This window comes from Rana temporaria, chromosome 8 (genome assembly GCF_905171775.1).
Source record: "Rana temporaria chromosome 8, aRanTem1.1, whole genome shotgun sequence".
Lineage (NCBI taxonomy): Eukaryota > Metazoa > Chordata > Amphibia > Anura > Ranidae > Rana > Rana temporaria.
This window is the reverse complement of record NC_053496.1, coordinates 126,075,192-126,092,171: the sequence shown is the minus strand read 5'-3', so window position 1 is coordinate 126,092,171 and position 16,980 is coordinate 126,075,192. Positions and strand designations below refer to the sequence as shown.

Genomic DNA, 16,980 nt, shown 5'->3' with positions numbered 1-16,980 from the left:
CTTTCCAGCTTTAGTAAATAAACCCCATTGCGTACTTAAAAGTAGGGTATGCCTGTACAAAATAGGGGATAGTTTTATGGCATTTTTATTATTTTTTTTTTTAATAGTAATGGCGGCGATCTGCGACATTATGGCAGACAAATCAGACACTTTTGACACTATTTTGGGAGTGATTCTAACTGTGTGTGGGGGGGGGGGGTCTGGGCTACCAGTGACATGACAGTTATCCCTGTTCCTGATGACAGGGAGAAGTAGATCACTGTCCTGTCACTAGGCAGAACAGGGAAATGCCTTGTTTAATATAGTCATATCCCTGTTCTGCAGATCCGTAACATGGTCGTGGGCACCCGGCAGACATCGAATTTCAAAGCAACGTACAGGTACGTTGCTTTGCGCAGCCGTGCCATTCTGCCGACGTATATCGTCGTTAGGCGGTCTGCAAGTGGTTAAATGTATTCGAACCAGGGAGCTGCGGTGGCTCAACGCGATTGGCACTGCGATGACAAGCCATTCACCTCTGCAGCTAGGGGTTCGGATCCCGGTCTCGGCTACATGTGAATTGAGTTTGGTGGTCTCAGCCCAGGTCCCGGTGGGTGTGCTATGCAAGGTAAGCCTGCGCTTAGTAAGCCCACCCCCTCCCACAAAACCACCACACTTACACACACTCGAAATTGGGTTAACATGCACGCACTTTGACCACGCAGTCTCTAAAAAGAGAGGCAAAGGACTAACGGGGCTGGTTGAGCGGGCTAGATCCTCTCACTCCCTTATAGGGAGTCCCTCTGCCCCGTTGGGCTTCAAAGCGGAGCAGGTAGGGCGGGCTGTGTGGGAGGACCCCCTCACACACCCACCATTGCCACCCGGGGCATGGAGAAAGGTGGCAGATTGCCTCTGGGGGAGGCCTGCCTACTCCCAACTCCTGCAGTCCGGCTCCTCTCTCGAGTATTTGAAGTATTTGAACCAAAGGCTAACATGATATTTTTTTGATATTAGAGCTATCCTTATATAGTTAGTGGTAATAAACCCCGGCATTATACATTCAAGTGTTGTAACACTGGAGGATGTCAGTATTCACTTACTAGCAGAAACTTTTAGAAAACAATATACTATTGTATACTTGACACCAGTGGGTGGCAAAATAGAGAACTAAAATATGTATGCTTACATTTTGTGCAGCTAGACCATTAAAGTTATATGATTTATGTATTTTGCTAAAGGCAAGAAAGCAAATAAAGAAACATGGCAATAACCAACAGACTTTCCTTATGTTGGAATATATTCAGGCTGATTCATAAGTAGAGAAATTAAAACAATAAATAAATAAGATATCAGAATATGCGTCTACATTTTCCAAAACATTACAGATGAACCTGATTGGTTTGCTCTCATCATTCTTTCTCCAGTTTTTATATAAAAGTTGTGAATTTAGTAAATTTGATTGTCTTGTTTAGGGGTTCAAAATCTTTTTAGAGGTAAAAGACTCAAATTGGTATTATGTGCTAAATTCAGTTAGATGTTTTACCTGCAGTCCAAAAAATGCCATGGCCACCGAATTAATTGTGCCGAGTACGCCTTCTGGATCAAATGGCTCTGTTGTTTTGTATAGGTCCTGCAATAGTCAAAAGGTAAAAAGTGTGATGGATGACCACTGCACAATATTCTAACCTAGTGCTCCCCAAACAGTCACTAATGTGCCCACCAGGTTCTTAGGTAAAGACCCACTCCAGCCCAAAGTTTTATTGCTTTGGATAGATGGGGGAAGGATTAGAACATCTGATTTGTCACCATTTCCCTTTTCTTCCTGTTTTCTTTGACAACCATTACCTGAGCATTAAGGGGGCCATCTCCTTAATGGAGACACGGACAGCCTACAATACTGAATATATTGTAGTGCAGAAGTGTTAAAGTGGTTGTAAACACTTACATTTACCCAGTGAAGGCACTGGCCTCAGGTGATACACAGAGATTAAACAAATCCTCCTACATACATTTTGTTACCAAAAGTATTGGGAAACCTGCCTTTACACGCACAAGAAATGTAATGGCATCCCAGTCTTAGTCCATAGGGTTCAATATTGAGTTGGCCCACCCTTTGCAGCTATAACAGCTTCAACTTTTCTAGGAAGACTGTCCACAAGGTTTAGGAGTGTGTCTATGGGAATGTGTGACCATTCTTCTAGAAGCGCATTTATATGGTCAGGAGGTTATGTGGACGAGAAGGCTTGGCTCGTAGTCTCTGCTCTAATTATTCCCAAAGGTATTCCATCAGGTTGAGGTCAGGACTTTGTGCAGGCCAGTCAAGTTCCTCCAACCGAAACTAGTTCATCCATGTTTTTATGGACCTTGCTTTGTGCACTGGTGCGCAGTCATGTTGGAACAGGAAGGGGCCGTCCCCAAACTGTTCCCACAAAGTTAGGAGCATGAAATTTCCAAAATGTCTTGGTATGCCTTTAGAGTTCCCTTCACTGGAACTAAGGGGTCAAGCCCAACCCCTGAAAAACAACCCCACACCATAATCCCCCCTCCATCAAATGATTTGGACCAGTGCCCAAAGCAAGGTTAATTTATAAGCTTCTCTGATGCCTTGTAAACATGACCGGTTTTCCCGACGAGATAACTGCAATTTTTTAGATTGGTCGGGAAAACCGGTCGTGTGTATGCTCCATAGCATTTTTCCCGACGAGAAAACTGCCCGCAAAAAAATTAGAACCTGCTCTATTTTTTCCCTTCGTGTTTCCCATCAGTCTTTTTCTCATTGCGAAAACCGCTTGTGTGTATGCTTTTCTGAGGGGGAAAAAAACACGCATGCTCAGAATCAAGTATGAGATGGGAGCGCTCGTTCTGGTAAAAATAGCGTTTGTAATGGAGATAGCACATTGGTCACGATGTAACGGACTAAAAAGCGCGAATCGTCTCTCACCAAACTTTTACTAACATGAGGGTCAGCAAAAGCAGCCCAAAGGGTGGCGCCATTTAAATGAAACATCCCCTTTATAGTGCCGTCGTATGTGTTGGATGTCACCGCGCTTTGGTCGAGCATTTTTTTTTTACTAAACGTGTGTATGCAAGGCAGGCATTAGAGGAATCGCGTCGGCTGCCTTATCCTGGCGCCAGCCCTGTGCGCGTGCACAGCTCAGTGTACATGCCACAGAAGACTGTGAGCAGGTAGGTAGGTTTATTTTATTGCAGCAGAGACATGTCACTTCTGTGATAAACAGCTTGCTTACTTGTAAGCTTTGTTATGTTGCCTTTAGTTCCACTTTAAATCCAGGAAAAGAGAGGACTTTAAAAATAACTGAAAGTGATTACATATCGAAAATCTGTTAGTAAATCTCCTGCAGAGGTGATAAAAATCAAGCATCATCCTGGAAAGTGATACAGCTAATGCAAAGCAGCAATGAATAATTTACAGAAGTAAACAAAATACTTATCCCTCTGTTTATAGCTCAGCGATGTACAATGATTAAGACAAGCAATTAGCAGCTCCTCTCATCTATTAGAGAGGAAATAAGGCTGGACAACCAGCACTGGACAACACAGAAGAAACAGGATGTTTCCAAGCCATTAATTTAGTTGTCTTCATGATTTAAGTAAGAAAGATGTTCAATTGGCGAAGTAAGTAAACTAGCCTGTGAGATTTATGGAGCTCTTTCATCCCGTCAGTATTGTACACAGAACAGCAAGATGGTAACCACAATTCAGTGAGTTTCATTAAAAATGATTCTTGCTCAAATTCCAGATAGCAACATATGAATTATTCACACATTTTTCTAAGGGTTTCCGGACTTTCAGATCTTATTGTAAAAAGGTTTTCTTTTAAAATTGATCAAATATCTCCTATGCTATATTACAGACCCAAAGAAAATGTAATGATATGTACCGGTAGGATGGCATCCTATATGGGCATCAAAAAGATGCCTGCATGGTGTATGGCAAATACTGTACGTTATCACTTTAAACACTGCACTAAAAGAAAGACATTGGGATTTACTAAAAGTGGACAGTGCAAAATCTGGTGCAGCTGTGCATAGAAACCAATCAGCATTCAGGTGTTTTTTTTTTTTTTTTTGTCAAAGTTTAATTGAAGAAGCTGAAGTTAGAAGCTGATTGGCTACCATGCAGAGCTGCACCAGATTTTGCACATTTCAGTTTTAGTAAATCAACCTCATTATGTCCAGATTGCATAGTCAATATGGACATTTTCTATGCAAGTTCAAATTTTGGCCTTGGGCTGAGAAATCATTACAGTTATATTGCCTCAAAGCTTAAAAAACACCCTGCTTAATGCTATGAAAATACTTCTAATGCTTCTCCACATTATGAAGATACATTTCATTAAGGTATTTCTTTAAGGTAAGCTCAGACAAAGTGTTAGGCCTCGTACACACGACCGTTTTCTTCGACAGAATCCATCAAGAAACTTGGTGGCAGAGCTTTTTTGCAGAGGAAAACGGTCGTGTGTATGTTTTTCATCAAGAAAACTGTTGTAGAACTCGATGAGAAAAAAAGAGAACAAGTTCTCTTTTTCCTCGTCGGGAGTCTTAATTTCCTCGTCGTGTTCCTCGTCAGGCTGGTTTTTGACGAGAAACACGTTTGTGTGTATGCTTAGAAACCCACACATGCTCAGAAGGGTGGTGCCAGTGGAATCAAACTTCCCCTTTATAGTGCCATCGTACGTGTTGTACATCACCGCGTTTGAGAACGCTTGTCAAGATTCTCGACAAGCCTAACAAGGAACTCGTCGAGGAAAAACGATGTTTCATTTACGACAAATTCCTCGGTCGTGTGTACGAGGCCTTAGTTCTCTGTGTATATTCTGTTTCTTCATCCTTCAGGTTTATGTAAGTGAAACTCTCACTTATGTAACAGTAATTCTAGAGTATTTTGTGGGTACAAAGACTGTGTGCAGACTGTGTACAGTATACAATATGTTAACTCAGACTCTTGATAGCCATGCTACTCGAAGCCATGGCCAATTTTAAGCACAACTTTCCCACACCTTTCCTCGTCCATGTCATTTCCATCCCAATGCACAAACAGCAACTGAAATTGTGGCGCAAACAAATGCTAATGCACCATTCATATGAGTTAGCCTCTGCTCCCCTAGATATATGTGAAGATACACATTGGCTCTCCTCACTTCCTGGAACTTTGGACTTGATTTCCTCACTGACAACACGCTGTTTGCTATCACAAGCAGCTCTTCTGGTGGACGGCTTCCATCCAATGTGGCATGGCTGCATATAAGCTCTTTAATTTTATATTTCTGTTGCCTTGTACACACAAACGTTTTTCATGACGAGAAAACTGCCATTTTTCGTGTGTATGCACCCTAGCAGTTTTCTCGGCGAAAAAACTGCCCGCGAAAAAACTGTCTGCAATAAAATTGAAACCAGCTCTCTTTTTTCTCGTTGTGTTTCCTGGTAATTTTTTTTTTTCAGTGAGAAAAACATTTGTGTGTATGCTTTTCCAAGGAGAAAAAAAACATGCATGCTCAGAATCAAGTATGCAGCCCAAAAGCAGCCCAAAGGGTGGTGACATTTGAAAGGAACTTCCCCTTTATAGTCCCGTTGTATGTGTTGTATGTCACCGTGCTTTGGTCGGACTTTTTTTTGCCTGAATGTGTGTATGCAAGTCAGGCTGGAGAGGAATCAAGTCGGGAAAAACTTCGTTTTTTTTCCTGCCGAGAAAAATGGTCGTGTGTACGAGGCACGTGAGTTAGCATTTGGCTTTTATATCATAATAAAGATGTTGCACTTAGCTGGTGCCCCCTTGTGTTTCTTTCCTCATCTTCATCCCAAGGTGTCCCTCTTTCTTAAGTTCCAAGTTTGGTAGGTATGCACTTACTTCTGCCTCTTGTACACTGATGGCCTGTGGGTGGTTTTCATAATAAAAGCCCCATGTACATTAATGATCAGAAGAAAGGACTAAGCATCCTAATAAAAGTACATGAGTGATGGGTGTAAATGCCTCCATTACAATGGTGGTCACTGCGAATGCTGCCTATATATTGATGATCAGGGACGTACACTATAAAATTGTTGATCAATGGAAAATAATGTTCTCTTACATTGGTGGCCTAGAGAAGAAGTAACATCCAGTGTTAGGCTCTCTTTAGGCTCTCTTTATATTTTAAGTTAGTTCTATGGTTGTCAATTGTGTTTTTGATTTATAATTTCAACTGGTCAATTGGTTGTGCTTTCAATTTCTAATAAATAAGCCATAGATTTGCTTGCCATATTAGAACTGACACGTTTTGTAAGCCAACTATTGAACCTACATATGGTTCTTTAATTATCCATACCCTGATAATATGTGGATTGTTCTAATCTTGAAGGTTTCTCTACACGAAAACCTTCTCTATGCTATAACATATACTATTGGATATGCAACAATGAAGCCTCGTACACACGCCCGAGAAACTCAACAGAATCCATCAAGAAACTTGGTGGGAGAGCTTTTTTGCCGAGGAAACCGGTCGTGTGTACGTTTTTCATCGAGGAAACTGTTGAGGAACTTGACGAGAAAAAAAGAAAACAAGTTCTCTTTTTCCTCGACGGGAGTCTCAATTTCCTCGTCGTGTTCCTTGTCGGGCTGGTTTTCGATGAGAAACTCGAGCGTGTGTATGCTAAGAAACCCGCGCATGCTCAGAATAAAGTATGAGATGGGAGTAAAAGTAGCATTTGTAATGTAGATAACACATTTTTCACGCTGTAACAGACTGAAAAGTGCAAATCGTCTCTTACCGAATTTTTACCTAACACGCAGTAACATGAGATTAGCAAAAGCAGCCCCCAGGGTTGTGCCAGTGGAATCGAACTTACCCTGCCATTGTATGTGTTGTACAACACCGCGTTTGAGAACGAGGAGATTTTGTCTTGACCGTGTTTATGCAAAGCAAGCTTGTCGAGTTCCTCGACAAGCCTAACAAGAAACTCGTCGAGGAAAACGATGTGTATTTTCCGACGAGTTCCTCGGTCGTGTGTACGAGGCCTAACAGATGACAAGGGTTTGTATGACAGAGCTGACAAAATATCTCGGCCTATTACTGTTTATTACTGGCTTTCTCTTTTGCCTGTTGATAATCATAGAGGTAGTCAATCACTGATTAGCAAAAAGAAGAGCAGTTCTTTCTACAGTAAATAAATAAAAAAAATCCAGAAAAAAAATTAACCTTTTTTTTTCTATAAAAAGTTGTATTTATGAAATTAAAGGCAAAAACTATAAACTTATATGTGGGATATTGTACCCAGAAATCTCAGAATCTGGATACCTTTAAGTTGTAAGGGAAATAATGAAAGATGCCTATAATGTCATGTAAGCAACATTGTGCCTTCTCCAACATTTCCTAAGAGCAAACTAGTTAATGAGCAATGGAATGACTATAAAAAATAAATAGCATTAGCTCATGAAGCAAGAAAATTAATATTATGAATTTATCTTCAACCAACTCTACTCACATACTGTTAAAATATTTTATTACTTTAAAAAAGAGAAGATGAAATAGTCTATGCTCACATTTCCAATAAAAGGGGTCACTAAAAATGTTTGTGTTCATTGCTGATACCTTTATGCTACAAATCAGTAGCATACCGTATGTTAAATAAATAATTCATTCAATCAAACAGAGAAGAGAAATATTCCACAATCGTAGATGAGGTCATGCAAATTAATAGGGGAAGTTATTTATGATCACACCAGAAAGCAGGGACAATTTGTTTTAATGATATGCAACAGTCTTAACCCTTTCTATATGATCAGTGAGAGCAGACTAATTAATTGGCTGTCTAGTCATTTATTTTCCACCTCCCTAGCATTTTGTTTTCGCTTCATACCTAAAAATAGGGGTGCTATAGACAACAAAGGTGAAACTACAAATCATGGGACCACATAGCAAAACCGTGATTTCTTCCTGAGATCTTGGCTATAATGATATCAGCTGTCCTAAAGGTTGTAGGAGAAACTCTAGGATTTTTGGCTGCGTTACAGTGCCTTAAAAAAGTATTCATACCCCTTGAAATGTACTACATTTTGTCATGTTACAAGAAAAAACGTAAATGTATTTGATTGGGATTTTATGTGATAGACCAACACAAAGCAGCACATCATTGTGAAGTGAAAGGAAAATGGTAAATGGTTTTCAATTTTTTTTACAAATAAATATGTAAAAAATGTGGGGTGCATTTGTATTCAGCCCCCCTGAGTCAATACTTTGTAGAACCACCTTTCAGTGCAATTACAGCTGTAGGTCTTTTTGAGGATGTCTCTACCAGCTTTGCACATCTCGAGAGTGACATTTTTGCCCATTCTTTTTACAAAATAGCTCAAGCTCTGTCAGATTGGATGGAGAGCGTCTGTGAACAGCAATTTCCAAGTCTTGCCACAGATGCTCAATTGAATTTAAGTCTGGACTTTGACTGGGCCATTCTAACACATTAATATTCTTTGATCTAAACCATTCCATCATAGCTCTGGCTGTATGTTTAGGGTCGTTGTCCTGCTGAAAGGTGAACCTGTGCCCCAGTCTCAAGTCCTTTGCAGACTCTAATAGGTTTTCTTCTAAGATTGCCCTGTGTTTGGCTCAATCCATCTTCCCATCAACTCTGATCAGCTTCCCTGTTCCTGCTGAAGAAAAGCATCCCCACAACATGATGCTGCCACCACCATGTTTCACAGTGGGGATGGTGTGTTCAGGGTAATGTGCAGTGTGGGTTTTCTGCCACACAAAGTAAAATGTTGGTCTCATCTGAACAGAGCACCTTCTTCCACATGTGTGCTGTGTCTTCTACACAGTTTCTCCCAGACTGCAAATGGTACTTCTTCTGACTTTCTTTCAACAATGGCTTTCTTCTTGCCACTCTTCCATAAAGACCAAATTTGTACCATGGGCTTCTTGGCTGCTTCTCTGATGAATGCTCTCCTTGCCCGTCCTGTCAGTTTATGTGGGCGGTCATGTCTTGGTAGGTTTGCAGTTGTGCCATACTCTTTCCATTGATGTTTAAAGCTTGAAATATTTTTTTATAACCTAATCCTGCTTTAAACTTCTCCACAACTTTATCCCTGACCTGTCTGGTGTGTTTCTTGGCCTTCATGATGCTGTGTGTTCACTAAGGATCTCTAACAAACATCTGAGAGCTTCACAGAACAGCTGTATTTATACTGAGATTAAATTACACACAGGTGGACTCTATTTACTAATTAGGTGACTTCTGAAGGCAATTGGTTCCACTAGATTTTAGTTAGGGGTATCAGAGTAAAGGGGGCTGAATACAAATACACGCCACACTTTTCAGATATTTATTTGTAAAAAAATTGAAAACCATTTATCATTTTCCTTCCACTTCACAATTATGTGCCACTTTATGTTAGTCTATCACATAAAACCCAAAGAAAAAAAAATGTTGGTTGTTATTTGATAAAAGGCACTGTAGGTATAAAGGGTTAATTTCAGTCTTTAGTACAAGTCTAAAGGACAATAATTCTATACTGCTAAGACAGCTAAACAACTGAACAAAGATGGATCGGTGACTAGAAACAATCTTGAGGTCTGACTCTTAGCAGTTTTGTTTTTCCTAACAATCTCCCTAATAGGACCCTTCCTAACCCAGGCCCCATAGCAGTAGAGTGGTGCCAAAGGGGGTGTATCTGTGGGAATTTGTGTTCCAATTCATCCCAAAGATGCTCAGTAGGGTTGAGATCATGGGGTCTGTGTAGGCCACTTGAGTTCTACACCAAGCCATGTCATATATATATATATATATATATATATATATATATATATATATATATATATATATATATATATATTTTTTTTTTTTTTTTTCTTTTATTGGTTGAACTAGATGTAACTATGTAACTAAGTTAGTGAGTGTTGATTAAAATCATTTAACACTAACAGGGGCCTACAATGGTCAGCTTTTTATTTTTTAGAAAAACTGTTTAAAAAGTTTTAGCCAGAGTTCAGCTTTAAAGTTTAACTACTGGCAATTTTTTTGTTATGTTTTGGATAGAGTGGAGGGGGATTCAGCCTCACTATTTGTCCTGTTTACTATTATCACTGAAATAAAAAGTAAAAGAAAGTCACACATTTTGAGTTGTGCTCAGATAATCAATAGAGGGGAAATCTTCCAATGGGTGGCCCAGAAGGGGTTTCCTTAATTTGCAGAGATTTCCACTCCTTCAACTTCCTGTTTTGGGTATAGGGCAGGAAGTGAAGTTGAATCTCCCTAATGGGACACAGATGGCGAAAAAAACAACGGACAGGGGTTATAGCCCTCTATTACTCCATAATAAAAATGTTTTACTTTTAGTTCTATTTAAATTGCTTAGTCAAGTCTATTGAACTATATTAATGCATATAGTACTACTACCCCCCCCCCCCCCCCAGACTGACAATGTTGCTGTCCAAGGGTGGCTCTGTTGCTCATTTTTCAACAGTGAAGAAACCCTATGATAGGAAGTGTTACTAGCTCGTTCACCAGGTGAAAATAAAGGAAAAAATACTTAAAAGGAAGTAATGGTAAGTAATAGTATTCTGAATTATATTACATCTTTGCTTTTGAGTTTAATATAGCCAGAGCTTTTTTTCTCAGAGAATAGGTGCAGGAACTCCCTCCTTCTGTCACCTCTTGTGTCCACCCCTTACCCACCTCATTGGTTTCACCCCCTACCCACCTCTGAGCACCATTCCTTGGTTCCACCCCCTACCCACCTCCGAGCACCATTTTTTGGTTCCACTCCTTACCCACCTCTGAGCACCATTCCTTGGTTCCACCCTCTACCCACCTCTGAGCACCATTCCTTGGTTCCACTCCTTACCCACCTCTGAGCACTGTTCCTTGGTTCCACTCCTTACCCACCTCTGAGCACCGTTCCTTGGTTCCACCCTCTACCCACCTCCGAGCACCATTACATACATTTAGAGCTGGAGGTACCGGAACTGCGTTCCCCCACGTTCCTGCTGAAAAAAAGCCCTGAATATAGCTATTGAATATATATGGTTTTCAGATCACCTGGGAGTAACTAAATGCATAATTAAGACACAGACATACCATGCAGCTGGGATATCGATAAATGTGATTTGCGCCAAGCAGCCATTTGTCTATATATCCTGCAGCTCCCCCTGTGCAATTTGGGTATTGACCATAGCTGCCTATTCCTCCAGGACCCAGGTAACCACTGTGGAGTGATATAATCAGATTATTAGTACATATTATAAAAATGTTCCCAAAATTGAAACTTTCAATAAAACTTTTAAATTTAAAAAAGGAGTAATAAAGTACATGCTTAAACATAACAAATGAAATTACAATAAGTTATTTACTAACTGGAATATAATGGTACTTGCATTATTACAATAAATATATATGTTCATTGACTTGGACTCATGGAGTTAAACATTCTGAAAAGTTGAATATCCATCTTCAAACTCTTTCAAATATAAAAATGATAAAAGAAAAACTACGATGATGAAAACTATTGTATTCTAATAACTATTATTACATGTAATATTAGAATATTAGAAGTATAAGTAGGTAAGAGCTGTGGCCAGCAAACGTGATGGTGACAAGGATTGTCAGGGCTGTATAAAAAAAGCAGCAACAATAAAAAAAATTAAAGTGGTTCTAAAGTCAATTTTTTTTTCTTTACGTACTGCATTCTCTACATTAAAATAAAAAAAAACTCCTCACTACTTGTCCCCCCCCCCCCTAAACACTAACCGTCCTTGACTAACGATCCAGAGCTCCTGCTGCTGTCAGTCAAATCTTGTGTGGAGAGAGCAGGGGACATGGCCAAGCCACACTGTGTGTGTCTATAGATGCACACAGCCTAACTCAGGAGTGCAACTGCTTGGGTGCCCCCCCCCCCCAGCACGTGGCTTCCTCAGGAGGTATTTAAAGGAAAGGAGAAGTGGACAGTGTTGGTGGGGGACTCCAGAAGGGGAGGTAAGGGGCCGTTCTGTGCAATGTATTGCACAGAGCAGGTAAATATAATATATTTTTTTATATTTTAATAAAAAAAAGTGCAACTGAAAGTACCCATGGCAGTGTACAGTTTTGTATGTATACCTTTTACTATCAGTTTTGCTACAAAAAAACGTAGTCTATATGTTAATATGAAGGAAAAAAAGTCCTGTGAAACACCAAAAAAAAAGGAAAGTTTGCGAAACTGGCGCTGTTTGCAAGAGAAACTGGATTGCCCAAGGTATAAGCTGCCCAGTGGGTAAAAGTTTTTCAGTTTCCCACAAAGGGTCCATTTTTTCAAGAACAGCATTGGCTAAATATGCCCAAACATCTACAAAATATCGATTTGTAATCAGAAAAGCTTAATATTTGTTTAAATATATGTCAGTATTATTTAATTTACTTTTTTCTTACCAGAACTCTTGCCTTCTATTTTCCTGTCTTTCTGTTACTATATTAAAGATACAGTAATGTTTATCAATGGAAAATGAAGAAGGCTGCCCAAGTGCCCATAGACTTTAGAGGCTAGTAGGACATGTGTGATTATAGCCAGCAAATCTTCAGAGAGCTTCATAAACAAGGCTGAGAACCTAGGTACATGCAATGAAGGTAGTTTGTCCTGCTTGTCAAGGAAAGGCATTTGGAGCTGGTATTCTAATCTGATTGACGCCTTTCCCCTGGGATCTTGGCAAGTGGAAGCCTTCTTGCCACAAGAGGAATCGGATTGTTACATAATTCAGCTGAAAATTTTCACATTGGGCTCCTGTCATCTCATATTGATGGGCTGCTATAGAGAAAAGGTGTTGGTCATACACCCCCTTACAATCAGGGCACCACCAATCTAGTAAGAGATATATGCTATACAGCATGGGTGCCCAACCTTTTGAAGAGCAAGGGCCACTTAAGCGACTTGGTAACCGGTCGCAGGCCACAATGAGTGGAGCGGGTGGATGGCAGCCCACTCGGCTCTATAGAGCCCACTCTACTCTCAGCACACCAAACTCACATGTAATATAATCAATTGCTCAGTGCAGGTAACCCACAGGGGTACTTCTCTGTACCTGTGGATCAGTTTGAAAGCAGCCCAGTAACCCCTGCAGAACAGATATGCCCTTATATACACACACTGTGGGCTAGATTCAGGTAGGGGGACGTAAGTTTGTGCGGGCGTAGCGTATCCAATTTACGCTACGCCTCCGCAACTTAGACGGGCAAGTGCAGTATTCACAAAGCACTTGCTCTGTAAGTTGCGGCGGCGTATCGTAAATCTGCCAGCGCAAGCGCGCCAAATTCAAATTGTCAAGAGGTGGGCGTGTTTTATGTAAATAAAACATGACCCCATGTAAATGACGTTTCTCACGAACGGCGCATACGCCGGCCGTGAACGTATCCCAGTGCGCATGCTCCTAATCACATTGCAAATAGTCAATGCTTTCGACGTGAACGTAATTTACGCTAAGCCCTATTCGCGAACGACTTACGCAAACAACGTAAAATGTTTAAAATTCGACGCAGGAACGACGTTCATACTTAACATTGGCTATATAGCAGGAGTAACGTTACGCCGGAGAAAAGACTTACGCAAACAACGTAAAAAAATCCGCTGGGCGCACGTACGTTTCTGAATCGGCCTATCCAGCTCATTTGCATATTCTACGCTGAAATCGACGGCAGCGCCACTTAGCGGCCAGCGTAAATATACACCCTAAGATGCGACGGCGTAAGAGACTTACGCCAGTCAGATCTTAGCCTAATTTCGGTGTATCTTGCTTTCTGAATACAGAAAAAAGATACGCCGGCGCAGATTTGAATTTACGTGGCGTATCAATAGATACGCCGGCGTAAGTTCTTTCTGAATCTAGCCCATTGATTTTAGTAATAAAAACTTTTCTTAAATAACAGTATTTTATTCCATCCCAGGGCAGGATGTCGCGGGCCACATCAAAGGGCTCCGCAGGCCACATGTGGCCCCCGGGCCACTGGTTGGGCACACCTGCTCTACAGACACCTTGACCCCAGCATTGCATATAACAGTGCAGCACATTGCAACCATCCAGGTTAGATGGGTAAAATGGGTAGAAACTTTTGTTCTGTTTTAGTTTTCATCGATAAAGTTTTTTGTCAATCATCTTCATTGTGTGTCAGAAAAGTCTGCAAGCTGTCAGAAAATTCTGCAAGCCATCTGAACAATCAGCAAGCAATAAGTTTCACTTTTTCCTGAGGAATACATTTATCACATTCTGTAGTTCTGGCAAGAATAATCCAATTATGCATACGCAGTAATCACTGATAGTGCTTACGTGGGACATCCAGGCACAGGTAGAAGGAACGTCAGACATAGTGATACTGTCTCTAGAGCTATCATGATGATCCACTCTGGCCAATAAGTGACAATATCCCTTACGGCAGCACTCCACTGATGGCTCTGCACAGACAAAAGAATATATAGTCAGACATGCACTTTGGGCTACTTCAGGGAGACTTTGCTCCAACATCAATATTTAAAGCATTTCCTCTTTCATGCTGGTCAGCAGGATCATTCCTGGTTGTTTTCAACAACAGGCATTCTGTGCAACAAGCAATTACATGATGTTCTGCACATCCCAGCACTACGGCTTGAAGGATTAAAGAGAGGAAATCCTGAGATTTGCAGTTTTCTTTTAAAGGTATCGAACACTTGAACGATTAACAAGATTAATTGCTAATGACATTAGATGCTGCTGTATTTTTTTTTTCTAACACGGTTTTGTGATTTTAACATTCATATTAAAATCGAGTCAACATTGAACTCAATAAATGTCTTTGTTTTTGGCAATGCATTTGTAGGTCACAAACAAACAATAAACCTCCTACCAGCTAAGAAACGTACTCCAATTTAATATCAACCTTTGTTGTGCCCATACTAGACAAAGTAAAAGAGAGGAGGTACTCACTGACTCATATAAATACTTGTATTGGCCACATCCCTCGATCAATAGACAAAAAGAGAGTGTGAAGAAAATAGACTTTATTCTGTATTTTCTCATAGGTTTTTTTTTTTTAAGAACCCCTGGACCGATCTGGGTGAAATTTAGATATGTTGGTCCCCCAGATCGGGGCTATCAGGGGATATGTAATTGTAGGGATACCTTGTGTGTAAAGTGGTGTTCCAACTTTTGGGAAAATTGTGTGCTCTCTGCCTGGAGATAATTGGTTTATTCCTTAACTGATCTCAATATCTCCAAGGCAGAGAGAGGGCGGGTGTGGGGTACTCCTGTTTCAGCTTCACCGATGACTCTTGTGTCTAAAGTCATCCTATGTCAACTAGGGGCATAGGATGACTGGGAAATGATATCTTGGATTACAGGAGATGGGACAGTAATGATAATTCACAATGTATTCCAGGATAACTTGAAATATTACAGGCTGTTGATTCTAAACCCAACCGGTCAATAGAAAGAGTGATTCATTCAATGTGGGAACACAGACTGTTAAGGTGTTTAATGTCATCTGCTACTGTCATGTTAATGAACCTTAGTCTGGCACTCAAGAACCTTTCATTGTGTGATGCTAATTGACACTGTATTGTGTGAATTTCTATTGATGATAATTGTGTATTGTATAGCAGGTGAGAGGAGCTTATCTCGGAGTCACCTTGTCTGGGTAAATGATTAGTAATTAGCTCATGTAGATTATCTCGGAGACAGAATGTCTGTCTCCTAAAGGATGTGTATTGGAGGCTCGTTAGTACCTATTGTATGATGTTGTGGTACGAGTGTGTCATTGTCCATTTGATTACTGCAAGTATTCTTTTTGGTGTATATAAGAGCCTGCCTTCTCAATAAAGATGTTCTATGCCTGGTACACCCTTCATGAAGTCTTGGCTCATTGGAAGAATCATCCTGGAAACTGCATTCATCTCCACTATTCCTCTACCTCCTATGGTAGCGATAATCACTGATGCTCGGCGATTGAGGAATGGAAAGAAGGCAGCAGTACCAAAACCACTGCAGGTCTCAACAGAGAGTATCACCCCCAAAGTAATTAGCTCGCTTAGAGCAAACACTGTAAACCCGGAGGTATTAAATAAAAATTCACGGAGGTCCGACCAGTAAGATTTTCTTCCACCAGAGGTCCAAACTGTATTTTTCCCACCCTCTCCTCCTATATCACAATCCCTTACATAAGTGTCCTCAGTCCCCCCCCACACACACACACAACACAGCCCCCACTTCACATCAGTTTCCCCTTTCACAGTAGTGTTCTCAGCCCCCTAGATATTGGTAATGGGATGCACCATAAAGTGGTGCAAAAAAAAAACAGTTAATGTACTAGAATGTATATTTGGTGTAATGTTTGGGGGACCAGCTTGATCACAGGACACAGGCTTTTTAAATCAAAACTGAGGTTTATTAAACTTAAATGGCTTAGCAGCAGCAAAAACAAAGGAAATAACAGTCTCACCGACTTGTACAGCTCAGAACTGCTATCGCAGTTAAATAGTCCTTGCAGGTAAGTCCTTCAGTAGCAGGCTTTCAGGCAACACACTGCCAAGTCCTTTCACAGCTTTTCATAGCTTCCACAGCTTTCCTTGTCCACCATTCACCATGCATAGACTCTCCTACACTCCTACACTCTCACCTGCACTTCCTGTCTGCTTTAAACTACTTCCTTACACAGGTGCGTTAACCCTTTCCGTTCCCTTAAAGGCACCACAGTCCAAACAGAGGGGAAATATAACGTCCTTCCAGGACCCAGCCATGGCGTCCTGTACATATCCCCCCCCTGTGCCCCAACGCCAAGGAGGTGGAGGCAACAGTGGAGCTCAAACAATGGACTCGGGAGAGGGCATCTGCATTTTGATGCAGTCTCCCGGGCCTATGCTCCACTATAAACTTAAACTCTTGGAGCGCCAGGAACCACCTGGTAATCCTGGCATTAGTCCCTTTACCTTGCCTCAGCCACGTTAAAGGGGCATGATCAGAAATTAACCTAAATTTCCTCCCCAAGAGGTAATATCTGAGGGACTCCAGAGCCC

At 40.9% G+C, this 16,980-nt stretch overlaps 1 protein-coding gene across 1 annotated transcript in view; it reads right to left on the bottom strand.

Moving 5' to 3' along the window:
• LOC120910441 (heparan-alpha-glucosaminide N-acetyltransferase-like) overlaps nt 1-16,980 on the bottom strand; it is a 468,708-nt gene that overhangs the window by 196,928 nt on the left and 254,800 nt on the right. The window contains exons 14-16 of the mRNA XM_040322198.1: nt 14,264-14,388; nt 11,052-11,178; nt 1,523-1,609 (exon numbers count right to left, since the gene is read on the bottom strand). Coding sequence (XP_040178132.1) covers nt 1,523-1,609; nt 11,052-11,178; nt 14,264-14,388 — 339 coding nt within the window. The remainder of the gene's footprint in view (nt 1-1,522; nt 1,610-11,051; nt 11,179-14,263; nt 14,389-16,980) is intronic.